Source organism: Staurois parvus, unplaced genomic scaffold (genome assembly GCF_062004578.1).
Source record: "Staurois parvus isolate SC_StPar_1 unplaced genomic scaffold, SC_StPar_1.0 ptg000734l, whole genome shotgun sequence".
NCBI lineage: Eukaryota > Metazoa > Chordata > Amphibia > Anura > Ranidae > Staurois > Staurois parvus.
In genome coordinates, this window is record NW_028318530.1 from 3714618 (window position 1) to 3731338 (window position 16721).

General features: G+C 39.5%; 1 protein-coding gene across 2 annotated transcripts in view; it reads left to right on the plus strand.

Moving 5' to 3' along the window:
- The window catches only part of TMEM156 (transmembrane protein 156), a 33156-nt gene extending 16725 nt beyond the window's left edge, over nucleotides 1–16431 (plus strand). The window contains exons 1-6 of one of the 2 annotated variants that reach the window (XM_089654046.1): nucleotides 2687–2869; nucleotides 4823–5071; nucleotides 6846–7091; nucleotides 9565–9684; nucleotides 14361–14456; nucleotides 16085–16431. In XM_089654046.1, the coding sequence (XP_089510172.1) occupies nucleotides 2782–2869; nucleotides 4823–5071; nucleotides 6846–7091; nucleotides 9565–9684; nucleotides 14361–14456; nucleotides 16085–16161 (876 nt within the window). In that variant the 5' untranslated portion in view covers nucleotides 2687–2781 and the 3' untranslated portion in view covers nucleotides 16162–16431. Of the gene's footprint in view, nucleotides 1–2686; nucleotides 2870–4822; nucleotides 5072–6845; nucleotides 7092–9564; nucleotides 9685–14360; nucleotides 14457–16084 lie in introns of those variants that run through there. The other variant, XM_089654047.1, reaches the window with a different exon arrangement.
- The last annotated feature ends 290 nt before the right edge of the window (nucleotides 16432–16721 follow it).

Here is a 16721-nt window from a genome sequence, read left to right on the forward strand (position 1 = left end):
CCAATATTTGTTTGGGATAGTTACAGAGTGGTCTCCGAACTATCAGGACACACAGCTAGGCGCTAGATCTGAGTCCCAGACTCACACCGAGTGTGCAAGGCATCTCTCTCTTACTTTTGTTGCTGCATGTTTGTTTTAGGCCAGTGACTTAAAGCATTGAGGCCAGAGAAAGCCAGGCTTCTACTATTTTCAGAAAGAAATCAACAGTGTCAGCCCCCATGTTTCTCTCAATACAGGTTAATACAGGTTAGTCTTTCATTACAGGATAACAACACAATGAACTAACGTGGTATGTAATATTTTACAAATCATTTTACAATCCTGCACAGTTACTGAGAAGCTCATTAATAATTTAATGATAGCTAGTAGTATTATGTAACGCTTTTTCATTTAATACAAAGATTAAACAGACTGCTAAAAAGCAAAGAGAATTTGTTGGCTTCTTATACGGTAGGTTCCCCCTGGTGATCGATCAGATTATGCATTTCATCACTTTAGAGCAGTAAGAATACAGTACTATTACCGTGATTGCTTGTAGGGAGTTATTGCATGCCACATGTGGATCTTTCACTTATGAAATAAGATCAATCAAGTTAAAGTAAACCTGTCATGACAGAAAAATATTGGCTACCATTACTGTCCTATTTCTATAAAACAATAAGAGAGGGCGCGCCAAACTAGTGCATTGCCAGTACTCAATTGTTATTAAAATATATAAAAGCAAGTGGGTACTCACAAACACATGTTGTATACAAGCATGTCAAAAGATACAAAAGAGACCACCTCTAAGTCCACCATACACGGCTGATGGCATGAGAAGACCTCTAAACATCCGTGGATTGCTAACATGTTTTGAGGGTCAGGCCCTCTTCTTCAGAGCCAAACTCATGAATAATGAATCACCAACTTATATACCATACTATATCATTAGCCATTCCCAAAGGACCTGACCCTTGAAACGTGGTAGCCATCTATGGATGTTTAGAGGTCTTCCCATACCATCAACCATGTATGGTGGATTGGAAGTGGTCTCGTCTGTATCTTTTGATATGCTATGCTTATGCAACACATGTTTGTGAGTACCCACTTGCTTTTATATATTTTAATAAAAATTGAGCTATGGTAATGCAGTAGATTGATGAGCTCTCTTTCTTATTGTTTTGTAGCTTGTTAAAGGATACGCACAGTCCTAAGGGGACAGCAAGATCTTTTGTACGTTACACTTGCAAGATTAGCCAAGAGGAGACTCTATCCTACACCTAAGCACCACGCCGTAGCGCAGGACATTACGTCTTGTCCTACTTCTATAGCAGAGTGTTATACTGTGTAAACCATAGATTAAGGTGGACATTTTGAAACTTAAAGCTGAACTGAAGGCATAACAACTTTCATTTAAACATATTTCTCAATAGCCAAAAACCCACTTTGTGATGTACATAGAATGTGCTGAGAGCAGAGCTGTGGGAGGGGTCCACAGTAGTGGGCGGAAACAAGACTGGTCACCCTGCACAAGGTCAGAGAGCAGCTGTCACCTTTCTTTAGAACAGGAAGCTCCTGCACAGAGACAAAGTTTCAAACTGGATTACTGCACAGATCTTGACAAATTCAAGTAGGAATATATATGACTTTTGTATTTACACAATATTTCCTTAACCCTGAGTTCAAATTTAAAGCTGAAGATTATGTATGGATATTTTTGCATAGTTACATTGATTCAGCTTGGACCAATGTAACCTTGCATGTGCCATACCTGGCTGATCCTCATGGAAGCTGAAAATCACTGTAGTGGACACCGCTACTAAAGCGATCCCTTTTAACTTCCGGGTCCCATGCTGAGCGACTGCCCTGCTCCTTTAGCCAGCCATACGTGGATCAAAATTTGGTCAGTTCAGCAGGGACCAACCAGAGTTCAATTCATGTATGAAATAGCTGGTTGTACACTAGTCAATCTATAGATTGACTAGTGTACAACCAGCCTGTTGGGTTTTTCTTGAACAATCAGTGCCGTCGGCTATAGTCGGCAACACTGATCATTGCATTCTGGCAGCTGGGAAGGCTCCCTGCCGGCAGAATGCAATAGCTCAACAGAAGTGATTCCCACATTCCAATTGAATGTGTGGATGGGGAATTGGTTCATTTTTATTTCATTCAACCCATCGGTTGAAAGAAAAAACACAAATCATGTACGGCCAACCTATTGGAGGTTGCTCAGTTGGCACAGGTGCCTTTCAAAATTTTGTAAATGAATGCAAAGCTTTCTCTGATTGGATGAGGTTGAGAGACAGGTGACACCCCAAGCTTCAACCCTTTTGGTGCTCGATCAGATCTATTGTTCCGAAGTTCACATATGTAAGCTAGGAAGGAGTTCATGCGTCTATCCATATAGTTTGTCTTATAGTTATGGAACATATCTGAGATGTCACATTAATTTCAACAGACAAGCTCCTCTTTTAAACATGTATTTCATTTGATGCCCAAAATTACATCTTAGCTGGTATTATAAAGTCATAAATGCAATATAAAACTGCAGGTAATTTTATAATGATAAAGATGACAGATGAATAACTAAACATACATGACAGTTTCACGTGCTAGCAACTTGTATCTGATCTTTACTTCCCTTTCAAAAACCATGTGGCTTTTATCTGTTGCTAATTTTGATCAGAACACAAAAATACAGAGCTTGTTCTCAGTAAGGAAATGACTAGTGACTGTGCGTAAGTGGTGAACAACTAAAATGTTCTAAGAGAGGAGACCTCTCAGTTACATGTGCCTGTGGTGATGGCAACATCTTCTCTGCTCAAAATCCTCTTAGGAATCCTTTTACTTTGTGTTGTCTGTATCCCTGAATGGTTCAAAACTACTGAGGGTAAGTTATCAAATCCCTGTACTTGCTAAAAACAGAAATGTATGGTATACATGTTATTATTTTGCTTTATTCGCTAACATCCTGCAGAAATTTGGTCAGCCTGCTCACCAGGGCCACCTTGCCCCATTGGGCTATGTGGTGGGCCACCTTGTTATGTTATGCTGTGTGCATAGCAGGAGAGCACAAACACTTTCTGCGGACTATGCAGCTTCACAAGGACCTTCTGAGTGTCAGGGGTCCACCGATAAAGATATGGGTTAGAAAGGTACTAAAACGTTCTCTATTGGTCGTGTAGACTTGATCAGTGCTCTTTTCTAGCGTAGACAAGAAGCAGGGCGCATTCTTTATGACACACTAACCTCTCCGTATATATAAAATTTAAGTGGTGTCAAGAAGAAAACATTTTTTCCCAGTGTTAACTTTTACATCAAATTTTTATTTAGTTTTAGTCTCGAATTTTAGTCATCTGAATTGTTTTAGTCATATTTTAGTTGACTAAAATCTTCAGTTCATTTTAGTCAACTAAAATCATTTAGTCAACTAAAATCTAATGGGTTCAGTTCAATTGCAATGCATTATTTAAGCATTTCTCTAGAATTTGCAAACACATTATATACTCTTAGAGTAAAAATCTAATAACACGTTATTATTTAATGTTTTAATTTAAAGAGATATTGCTGATGCAATGGTCAATAACTGACTACAATTTGGGAAAGGTTGGTATCATTTTTAAATCATCAGGTAGTATAAGTGGACTGGCACAAATTTTATCTGGGCATCCTAAATGCATATGTGTGTGGGATCAGAGGAGGAGGAATTTTTTCAATGTTATATTTTTTTTATTTAGTTATTTTATTATTCACACCAGAGGACTGTCAAGTCCCCATTGTTTAGTACAAGTACTCTTTATTGAGTACTTAGTGGTCTATTAGACCCTTGATATCTCTTCTGCCCCCAGTCTATACAAATCAGGGACACATAATTCCCAGTCAGCTGTTTATCCAGCTTCTGTCTCTGGGACTTGACACGTCTGAACTCAGAAGTGCTCAGAGCTGAGCACTTAGCAGTTCATTCAGCCTAGATGAGGTTGAAGAATGGAAGTTCACCTGTCTTTTTCATTTCTCAATCTTGAATTCCTTTGTCTTTGGCCCAGAGAGAAGCCAAATATGCCAGGGATTGGGAGGAGGAGGGGTTGACTCAGCTTGGCTTTACCCATTCCTACACAAGGGCAAAGTTATCAATAGTGTTGCATTGTTTGAACACACTTCAGTGACATGGACAGGTTTTGTGTGCAATTTAAAATGGAAATTTATGAACGCTATGAAGATAAATTTGTAAATATGGCATAAGCCATAAAAACATGCTATTCTGTCACATGTCACATGAAATTGATTTAAAATACTGAAGAATGATGAGGAAAAGAAGCAAATTGTATGAGTTATGAATATTTTATTAGCCGGACAGTAAGCTTGATCCAATTGTGCTACTAAACCAGTAAATATGTCCCAAGTCATTTGGAACCCTAGCAATGTCCCTGCAGACTCATGATGATTAGCAAGGTTACCTTGTCCTTTGGGTTTCTAAGCAGGAAGGGACTGAGAAATCAATATGAATAGTTTGGCTAATGCAGTATCTTGAAATCAAAGCCTGATTTGAGCTAAAAGCTCAAATTAGGCTTGCAGTGGGCACATCTGCTCTAAGCTCATGGAATGGAAGGGACTTGGGTTGGTTTACAAGGGAGAGAGAGCTGTGACAGAGGATCACTGGTTTGGTGATAGCCATCTTAGGCAATGCAGCAGTAAAATGCATGAGGAATGTGTGGATTGCGCAACTAAATGTACTTTAATGTACAGATCTTTCCGTTCATATATGGTATATATGTTTAAATTAATTCTTATGTTTGAGTGGAGCTACCTTGTAATAAATCAATTTCACAAATTATATTTTTTTCAGGTAACACCATGTACTTATCCTGTAATCTTGTCTGCTTTGAAGAGTCCTCCTACCTTTCCACAGTGGTATCCAAGTCCATAATATGTCCTACACAAGAAAACAACACTAAACATGTTCAAGAGACTGTTAACATACAAAATAACACAGTATTTACTGTAAATTTCAGTATATATATTAATAACACTACCCTTTACCTCTGTGAACAGCAAAGACTTGCTCAGTCTCTATTTCAAGATGTGAATATACCAGGTAGGCATCAGGTGCTGACTTAATGTACTAAAAAAAAAATGTTACCAGACTAAGTCGTTTTCCGTAAATTCTGCATTGTGCAATAATACATATGGCCATTTCCAATAAAGAGTGCTAATTCTTTGGTTCAGTAATCCATAGCTTCCTTTATGCACTAGCAGAAATCTGAATTCCAGGTATGGCTGTTTTTGCATAGTTACATTCAGGGCTGCTGATAGAAACCACGGGACCCCATACAGCCAACCTGACAGGGCCCTCCCCCTTAACAAAAAAAAAAAAACACAGTTTACTATGCTTCAGTTGTAAATGAACACAGTGAGTGATCAGTACCGATCACTTATTGTGTTCATTCAAAGGGGCTGGTAACATATTTACCGGGCCCTTCTCCCACTTTTCATCCTCAAGGATCCTATTGTGTGCTTGCAGCTGTCAGTGGAAAGGAGAAGAAGGGAGCTGGTAGCACTGTGGAGGTGGGGGCACACGGGGGGCCTTGGCAGTAGAGGGAAATGTATAGTGCACAGGAAGGGTGATGGTTGTGGCAGGGGGGCAATTACTGGAACCGATCCCCTGTAGGGCTCTCTCTGCAGCAGCTGCCAGCAGGAGGGAGAGGAGAAGAAGCCAGCTTTCAGTTGCTGCAGAGAGAGCCATACAGTGGATCGGTTCCAGTAATTGCCCCCCGCTGTGTCGATCACCCTCCCTGTCCACATCCGATTAACCCAGATGCCTGGGCCCCCCTGCTAGCCTGGGCCACGTACAGGAGGACAGGTGGTACCCCCTTATCCACGTCCTGGTTAAATTGGTCCATCTTGGATCAATGTGACTATGCACTTGCCAAATCTGGCTAATCCCCGTGGAAGCTGGAAATCCAGCTGTCACTATAAGGTCCTGTGTCGATGAGATCTTGTTCACTTCAGAACTGCTTCTCACCCGATACAAGTTAATGAGAATGCGAAAATGGCTTTAAGCGGGTTGATGCAGCTTAGGAGGAAGTATGCCTGTCAGTTAACTCTGGGCTCAGAAGTGTCTCAAATAAAAGCCGCACTTCTCAATTGACACAAGCCAAAAGTATGTCTACACAAGCCCTTGGGGCTTGTTCACACTTGCTCTTGGGGAGGCTGTAAAACCCTGATGCTGAGATGCTCTTATATCACCCCTCAACCAATATCCCCTTTAGCTGAAGAGGCAGTAGCCAGGGTTGCCACATTTCAGAGCTGTGCAGGACCCCCTGGTCCGGTATGTGTGTGTCCTGAGCGGTTCCGAAACATTACACTACTCTATTTGTGATGTGATCTTTCTTCAATAGAAAAAATGTTTGGACTTGAAGATTGGTGTTGTGCTGGCGAGTATTCACATTGTGTCGTGCATGCTCCAATATCCAACTGGTGGTCGCTACAGCACCCAGTATTGTTGAGAACACATTCTGGAACGTGTGCGATGGGAATATGGACTGTTATTAGTAGTCAGGGGAATTATACCCCCTGTCACTTTTGGCTTTCAAGTTAATGGACCTTGCTGCAACTGGCCCGCAACTGTGTGCAATCCATGTGACTAGCGCAGGCTTGAAGCAGGTGGTGAGGAGGTGATAGAGTGCCGCCTTGCTGCCTGTCAAATGCTCCGAAGAGCAATCGGAACACAAGCTGCTTTTCAGGGAGCAAAGCTAGTTTGAGTGACCCCCTACAGTGCAGGAAATGAAATATCTGACTGCTGAGTTCATTTTAAAAAGTCCAAAATGTAGTAAACATGAACCATATATTTTTCATACTTGTTGGCACAGAAAACAGAACGTATTTCTCAGTAGAGGTTAGTGGAAAATATCGGATTTACTCAGAAGAAGAGTCACACCTCACAGTGGTGAATACAGAGGACAGAGATCCATCTCTACCATTCTCCTTTGAGATCCATGTTAAAAATACTACAGGACATGATGGGATTATTGATGATATGGATTTTAAAAACAAAAGAATGAAGAATCATAATGATGTTATCAATATATCACTACAATTCGAAAATTACGTTCCATGTAAGTATAAATAATGTTTCTACAAAACAGTAACAATTATAAAGAGAGCAATGTACATTATGTCACAAAATTAATATTCGTCTCACTTTTCTAAGTACCCGTTCATGTATGTGTGGATTAGATGTGGTTTCAATCTCACAACAGTAAAATCAGTCTGTATATGCAGTAAAGCATGCTTGTTATACTTACTGAGGAACCTAAGGGGTTAATCCTCTGCATTGTGTAAAAAGGCTGTTTAATCCTGCCTTCTCTGATCCTCCCCTTCTTCCAGTGCCCCCCTCTTATCTTCTGATAAGACATATCATGTGGAGTCACTCTGCACATGCTCAGTTTGGTGTGTATTGCTAGACAGGTTTTTTTTTTTTTCTTGGAAGAGTGCATGTGATCAGCACAGGGCCAATTAGCACTGTCCAGACAGAGGTTAGGGGTTCTGCATCCTCCTAGAGCAGAAAGACAACTCCACCTCCAAGCTTTAACATGTGTTCTGCTGGACACAGAAGTCACAAGACTGCTATATACTGCTGATGAGAAAAGGTATTTAGCAGTTTATATTTACAAACATAATTACATTTCCATGTTGTGTGTACTGTGGGAGACCAGATATAGTGAATGCAGGGTCCTGGGTGTGGTACCACTTTAAGCTTTAAAACAAACCATTCCTAACCTCTCTAGCTGCTTTTATTGTGAAGTTATTCTTTCTCAAAGATCAGCAAGGATCACACCAAAAAATATAGAGTTGGGTTTGGGTCCATTTTTCACCTTATGTCAACCGTGAAACGTATATATGTGTGGCAAAAAAGTGGGCTTTAACACCCAGCTATCACACATATGCATCCACGGCGGACTTGACGTTGTGCGGCTAGAGCGAGCTCACTGCACACTCCCAAAACACTGACTGAGCTGTCACTGACAGCTCCCAGTCGCGGCTTCTGACTGAGATCCAGCACGATGTTTTCATTCACACTTCTCTGATGTTATTCACCATCTACAGTAAATGTTAACTTTTATCACTGTAATAACTTGATCACTGTATGTCATATGATTCAAAGGAGAATTAGAAGACATTTTTGTTGGGTAACTACAGTTCCACTTTAAGGCTCTATACAAAAATATAGGTCTGCTCTCTCCATTTGCATGTTCTTGAACAAGTCCCTTTCCATGAGCGAGAACCAATCAAAGTAGCTCCTGCTTAAGGCTGGCCATACACTATAAAATGTTCTGTCCAATTTCTGCCCAATTTCCTTTACATTTACCTTCAACTGTGTAGTGCAAGGGTCTACCTAATTGGATACAATTGAAAGTGTTGTTAGGTTTGACCTCCTATTATATGGTTTTTTGGTAAATCTAAAGCAAAAATCTCAAAAAATTGTATAATGTATGGCCGACCTAAGTACTAACTGTATTAACCAACTCCAACTTTGCTTCTTTTTTGCCAATACAACTGTGCTGAAAGTGTAAGTATTGATAATTACATTTTTTTACATTGCTATCATTTTTATAGCTTTGCATTCTAGGATCTGTTGCTGTGGCTCTGGGCATAAAATGGTGCCTACAAACAGTGTATGCAGCCATCACAGATGAATACATTGTAACAATATTTCAAGTCATTTTTTCCATAAAATTTTTTCTATTTACCCCTCTACTAACAGTAAAACCCCGTCAGCCCCAATTAATTAATGTTCTCTGCCTCCTGTTATGTATTCTTTTTTAACAAATTTTTTGTACTTTTCATTTTTTTATGTCATTGTACAGTCATTATTGGTTAGAAAATTATAAAATAGAATTTACAAAAAAATTATAGTTGTTTTAAACCTATCAATGGTCAAAACAGAAAAAGAAGCATATATTTTTGTTACATCTTTTTGCCTGTAGATTGCATAGAATTGAAAATAATTTTTGCAACAAAGGAATGACAAAAGCCTTGTCTGTACTAAAAAAAAAATACATGTATTATTTTGGTATCATAAGTTGTGACAAAGCTATTGTCGAATACATTTACTCAAAAGGAAAATTTAAAAATGGTCTATAAGGGGTATGCATGTACATGGTAAATTGATTGATTACTTTATGATTACACATTATAGTAACTGATAATTATGTGTTTGTTAATTTTAGGTTGATTATACCTAACAAACTTTGAAATAGGTAACTGTTTTTGAACCAAATCTCTGTAGTATTTTCTAGAAAACCTTTATGTAGCAGTATTTGTGTGTTTCTCCCAATGATATTCCCCAGATTGATATGGGTACAAGGGGCAGCCTATTTATCATTCTTTACAGCCCTTCTGCTTAACATGCACTGTGGTCATTGTGAATGGAATGCAGTGTCATTTAAAAAAAAAAAAAAGCTGTAATGGTGTTGGATTGGTAATTGTTTTTATTATTGTTTTAAAATGTATATGTTGTTTAGGTGATATGTTATATCTGTTACCTGTATTATTATTCGGTCATACTTTTTTTCTCTCTATATATAGACTATAAAGGGACTCTTGGCATACTATGGCTGTCTTTGATACCGCTTGTTGTTGTGTGTGGCTTTATATTTATTGCCTGCAAAGTATTAAAGGAGAAGATAACTGTTCCAGTTACATTTTGTAAGTAAAAATAGTTTACTGTATAAAAGATTACTCTTAGAATAGAAATATAGAAATGGTCATTGGTGACTTGTCTTTTTGGACTTTTATCCTGATATTTGCTTCACTGTTTAAATCCAAAACAATTAGGTGAGGTGTCCAAACGTCACTAGCTACATACTGGTTCAAGGTCAGTGAATCACTTAAAAATGAAAAAAGAATGATGGTGAAAGTTGGCAGTGACAGCAGCTATGCTCAGTTTTGAGAGATTCTCTTTTTTATGCATTCTACTAAAGTACTATATGTTTGAGCTGCTAACTATTAATTTGAACACTATACAAAAAATGCCAGTAAATAATATAAAAACTCATTTTAGTACATTCCTTCATCAATATCACCATTTCTTATTTTAGCTAGTGTAATTACCTAAAATCCATCTTTTTATTCAGTTGCCATATGCCATCTTAAACGTGAAGTGTTACTAGACCCACAACAATAAAATCAGCCTGTATATGCAGTCAAGCATGCTTGTTATACTCACCATGGAACCTAAGGAGTTAATCCTCTAAATTGTGTAAAAAGGATGTTTGATTCTGTCTTTTCTGATCCTCTCCTTCTACTGTCCCCAATCCATCTGCTAATAGAAAAGAGCCTTGGGGGCAAGTTGCACATGCTCAGTTTGGTGTGTATTGCTAGAGATTTTTTTTTTGAGAGATAGTGCATGTGATCAGCACAGGGCCAATCAGTGCTGTTCAGACAAGGGGTCAGGGGTCCTGCAGTCTCACTGGACAGTAAGAGGAGAATGAAAACTCCTCCTACAAGCTTTAACCAGTGCTCTGCTGGACACTGATAGAAGTCACAAGACTGCTATATACTGCTGATGAGAAAAGGTATTTAGTGGTTTATATTTACTAAAATAATTGCATTTCTGTGTTCTGTGTACTGTGGGAGACCAGATATAGTGAATGCACGGTCCTGGGTTTAGTAACACTTTAACGTCTAAGTTCACCTTTTCCAGAAAATAGCCTAGGCAGTCAAGGGGCCCCAGTATATAATACAAATCTGTGGAGTTTTGGAAAATGATCATTCATTTTGTTGTTTTACCTGTAGGCCCCCTTTGAAGCCTGGCTAAAAAAAAGTCTAGTTAACACCCCCCACATCTTGATTGTTTCAAGGATGCGAAAACCAATGGATGCTCACTCACAGCATTGCAGGAGTGAAAAACAATGGTTTTTGTGTCCTAGCAACAAGGCAGGGCTTGGGGGTTGCTAACTAGGATTTTTTTTTTACCCAGGCTTCTGAAGGGACCCAAATGGCCTACAGTAAACTTAATGAGCATTTTACAAAGCTGCACAGATTTTTAAAGAGGTTGTTCAGTCATCTGTTAAAAAATTAAAAGTCAGCAGCTACAAAAACTGTAGCTGCTAACTTTTAATAATAGGGCACTTACCTGTGCCAGATCCAGTGCTGTCCTCACCCGGACGGTTTCTTCACCAGGTTTCAGTCGCCAGCGCTGGCATCCTAACTGTGGGCAGCCAGCTGTGACTGCTTGCGGCTTCACAGATGGTTGCTCACTGCACATGTGCAACCCATGCTGCGCTATCTGATTGGCCTCCAGCTTTCTGGGACTCGTGACATGTCCCAGAAGGCTACAGGGGAAAGAAGGGACAGAACCTCCACTCGTATCTCTATGGTGTTTTGACCAAAAGTGGAGGAATAGGTACCTGTCAAAACCCACTCCCCCCCCAAAAAAAAAAAAACGATGTGCCAAATGTTAGAGGAAGGGGAGAGGAGGAGGAAAAGCTGAACTTCCCCTTTTGGGTGAAGTTCCGCTTTAATATCTACTGGGGCCCCTTGACATCTGGAAATGGTGAACCTAGCCTTTAAAATTGAGTTAGCATCAGATATATTCCTCAAAGAGATCACAGCACTCCCTGTAAGATATCCTCACCTGTTTCTTCTGCAAAAGTACAAAGCCATCTTTGTTCAGGCACCATTAAGTCTTAGCAGCTAATTCTTGGACTAAGATGCTGGCCCAGAGAGGACACAATCATATAAATTCTCTACAGTTTTTTTTTTATTCACCTGCAGATCAGCTTCCCTATGCAGTATTTTGCCTTGTGATTTCCTACATAGTTATAGTACTGAAATCTGATCAGTGGGTGAGAGGAAATGCTTCCTTTTACCTTCAGCAGATTGATGACATAATCTCAGTCTTGACAGTCACTTGTCTAGAATTCAAAGATGGTCATTTATGACCAAAGGAACAGCTTTTTTTTTTTTTATAATGTATACTGTTACTATATATTGTGAAATCTAAAGAATGTATTTATGCAGACATGTAAAGCCACTAAGGACCCATTCATTGCAACAAGCACACTTTATTAGTTGATGCAATATGGTGCAATTTAGTTTAAATACACACCTTGCAGATACACTGATTGTCTAGTGTCTGTGAATTGCAGTGCTTCAGCCACCTTTTTTTTTTTCTGGTGCATTAGGCAGTCCATTCAAATTAGCTGTAGCTAAAAAAGCTGTGGTTTTGGTCATTGAAAAGCTGCACTTGAACTCCAGAGTTCATGAGCCATTAAAGATTCACTTTAAAGTTAGGTGAGGAGGGAGGTGTGCCCGGTGTCCAGAATAATGCAACTCTTGATGTAGGATTAAGAATTGACAGTTCTTAACATATTAAAAGTTTAAACATATAAATCGTGCTAACCTGTTTCAGGGGAATGGCCTCCACCTTCTTCAGGGCTGTTAGCGCAAGCTTATGAATTGGAGTAGGCTCCAAAGTGGTTCCTAATTTTCGAGTTGTAGATTGGCAGAAGCAGCCACTGAATCACTACCAGCCAGCACTCTGCCAATCTACGGTTCAAAATTTAGGAACCACTGTGGAGCACACTCCCATCCATAAGCACGCACTTACAGCCCTGAAGAAGGAGGAAGCAATTCCCCCGATAGGTGTTGGCTTGAAACTTTCAATAAACGTTATTAATCCTACATCAATGCTGCATTATTCTGGACAATGGGTGCTCCTCCCTCTTCACCCAAGTACTTCTTGCTGAAATGACTGCATTACCATACCAGAAAGGTAGCAGGGGGTCCATCATCACCACCCACCGTTGGGTTCAACCCACTAAAAGTGATCCCTTTCTCACTCCACACACGGAGCCACCTACCAACAACTAGTGACCAATCAAATCAGTCCAGCGAGGACTCCAACCCAAACCAAGGACTTTAAAATCGGGGGAAGAGCCTTCTTTGTAAGCTGAGAGATAAAAGAAGGCAGTACTTAAGCCTGTAATTAAAAAGTATTGTTAAAAAAAGAATTAGGTAGTGTTAAATTAAAAAGTAGTTAGTGTGGTAATGTTCATTCCAAAGTACAAAGAGCAGACGTTTTGGCTGTTACAATGGTTTCTATATTCAGTCCTAGCCCCCTTGAAAACCCACAAGAGGATTCAATTCTGCAGCCATTTATCAAAAATGAAATATTTTATTGCAGGCAGACTTGCCTCATGAAGAATTATTCCAGCTTGCTGCATGTTCCTATTTTTTCCAGTTATATTGTCTATTAAAACTGTCTCAGCGTCACCTTTTTTTAATTTATCCATAGACATGAGATGACAGTCATCCAGTCTGGCTATATTTGGTAAAACTGTGTGACTATGTCATGTCTCCCTCTTAGATTGTAAGCTCCAAGCTCCTAACCCTCTTGTATTGAACTGTATTGTTGCTGTATTGTCTCCCGTTATATTGTAAAGTGCTGAGCAAACTGTTGGCGCCATATAAATCCTGTATAATAATATTGTTAGATGCCATTAGCCAAAAGCATAACTGTATGTGATAGGGCCCCCTAGCAAAGCCATTAAAGGGTTTTACATCTTAAAGGCAACCCCTCAAATAGTAAAAATACTGTTTGCCTTCATAGCAACAATATAGAGTTTCCAAAACAGTATAATTAATTTTATCTAAATATGCATTTGCATGGTCTGGTATTCCTATGGTTACCTTGCCACTGGCCAACACTTTTTTAGGAATTTCCTGAGATAAGCTAGGGCTAAAGGAGTCTGTGAATGATTCTTTCACCCTTCTTTAGAAGCATTAATATGAATGCTTGGCAATGCTGAACGTTCATGTTTATGCACCTGATGTTAAAGTGCTTTGCCCGTGAGTCACTTAAAAACCCACCCCAGCCCAATTATACTCATCTTCCCCTTCTTTTCCCTCTGCTTTTTTACTCTGCAGTCCTAATCCTGTAACATATGTTGTAAGAGCATGAACAGAGTTGATCACATCATCCTTCCCTCACATGATAATTCTCGGGTCTGGTTTTCAGCCACTAGGCCATAGCACTACATCATGAAAGGTGGACAATTCTCCCAGGGTGTTCTGCAATGACTCCAATGGGTGGCAAAGGAAAGCAGGGATGGTGAGTATAAGTGGGTTGAAGTGTAGGCTAAGTGACAGAGTCTTTTTAAGTTTATGGGCAGCTGTATTCTTGTATATACTGTGCTGCCTCATCAAACAGACAGTTACAACTGCTGCCTGCAAGCTAAGACAACAGACTGCAAACATTAAGGAGGTATGACAATAATGCTAAAGGTATGAGAGATATGCAAACTTACTCTGCCTTTTTTCACAAATGCTTCACTGCTATAGAAAAAAAGTTCATATCTTAAAATACTATCTTAAAACAGGTAAAAAAGAATCAGCAAGTTTGAAAAGAAGCAAAGATAAGCAAAACAGAATATCACCAAATATACATTACCTACCAGAAGATCATAAGAAATGCGGTAAGCATAGGCAGAAACATATTGTTAATGCTTTAAAATAGCTACAAATCATGTGTTTGCAGGAAACATTTTGCAAAGAAAGGAGACTGCTATCACTGACCTGTCCTTCTGAAACTACCAGTCGCCTGGCTGTCACTCTGATTCAATGATTTCATGACCTTTTTTTTAATCCTTGACATAGAACCACTATGCACAAATCAGAAGTTTGTTTGCTGCATGTTTGTTCTGGGTTAATAACTCAAAAAATAGCATTAGCCATGCATTTTCAGAAGAAAGTCCGCAATATAATTTAACTCCTTATTTAGGAAACTTCAGCTATTCTACCATAAATGCATTTCCCAATTTTGGCAGAAGACAGAAAGCTTTTACCCCACTAGATTTACACCGGTGGTTCCCACCCTCAGTCCTCAAGTACCCCTACCAGGTTATGTTTTCAGGATTTTCTTCAGCCTGCACAAGTGTTTTAAAGTAGTAGTGAACTTTCGGGGGAAAAAAAAAATGTCCTTCTGCAAATTAATATCATAATGTGCTAGAATGCATCGCATACTAGGACATTATGAGAGATGTACCTTAAAAAGAAGCCCTCCAGTGGCACGTTATCACCGCTCACAAGGCTTCCATCTTCACCCGGTCTTCCTTCTGGGTTTGCGGACCCCAGCCAGTTGAATGTCCGAGATGCGATGGCCTCACTCCCATGCATGCACACGAGAATCCTGGCTGCAGCATAGAGCTCTGAAGGGATGGCATGAGTATGCTGCCCCTTCAGAGTGCATATGCTGGTAATTTAACCGGCTGCAGAAACACTGAAAATCTCCTAAACAGTACATGTTTAGAAGATTTTCCTTATACCTACAGGAAGGTTACAAACCCTTGAAATTAATGAACCCTGCTCATCCCACAAAAAAAAAAAAATAGAAATACAGGTTTGACTGGAGATCGCAGTTAAAACAGTTTTGCTTAGGGGCCCCCTTGTTAAATTAGGACGACTTCATATTATAGGCTCCTTTCACATGAGGCGGACTCCGCCAACAAATCCACCTGCTCATCAGGGATATGTCCACTGATCCCCGCTAAGCATGTGGATGACAGGTCCATGTCCTCTCCACTTATGCAGAGCAGACACAGCCCACCTATCTGTTTACGTCCAACTGTCATCTGGTCTGTACAACTAGATGGATGGAGTATGGATCCCCCATCCATGTGTTTTTTAGCAGATCAAATGAAATGTAGGTGGGTTTAATAGGACACATGTCTATTTACATCAGCTGCTCCATAGAGGGCAATGGGTGGTCCGATTGGATCTGCCTGAAAAGAAACATGCAGACTCGATTGGTCTACCAGTGTAAAAGAGCGTTTATATTTTCCACCTGATACATTTGGAGACAAGTTTGAGCCTCCACTATATTTGGCATACATTTGAATAGATTGCATGGCTCTGCTCAGCCAGCAAAGAGGAAAATGACAGCAGCTGGACAATGGATTGGAGGACTTCCTTTGGTTCCTAATAGTATGAAGTTGCAGCTGTTAGGCAAGTTCATGTTCAGGTTATTTTATAGCAGAATACCATGCATATCGAGTAGATCACACTATCTCCTTCTTATATGTGTATTTTTCTTTTTATATTGTAGAAGGCAATGAAAGCCTGAGGTCACACTCAGCACCTACGCTTCCAACAATTGTGGAACATCTGGACATAGCTACGTGATCTTCTTCAGCCTTCCACATAGTAGAAGTTGCTGCTGCCCTATGGACATTTCACTTGTTTTGAAGGCAAATTCTCATGGCCTAAAATTTAGATGAATTTCAGTTTACGGTTAAATAGTTGCTGTAATTTTTTTCTTGGTAAACTGTATGCTCTGATGCAAGAATTCATCATATAGTAATCGAGATACCTTTAAGTTCTTTTCCCTCTGAATAAATACCACTGGAAAATAGGGAATGTAAAATAACAAATAAAAGTTGCATTTGCAAGTCATTATCTATTTATTGTATTATTGTTCTCCTTTGTTCTCTATATGTTGTGAAGCCTGCGCTAAGCCCCAAAAGATTTCATTTGGCATCCAGAACACAGTGGAATCTAGTTATCAGTGTTTTACCAATAAATAGTCATTTAGGCTTTGGGTGTGGTTGCCACCAATCCTAATAACTTTAAATAATTTTCTAAATTACCTCTAATTGGAGTTTAAGGGCAACCAATTCAAGAATCTCAAATATTGTCTAAAAAATAAACTTTATTTCATGATCATAAAAACTGCATAAAAAGAT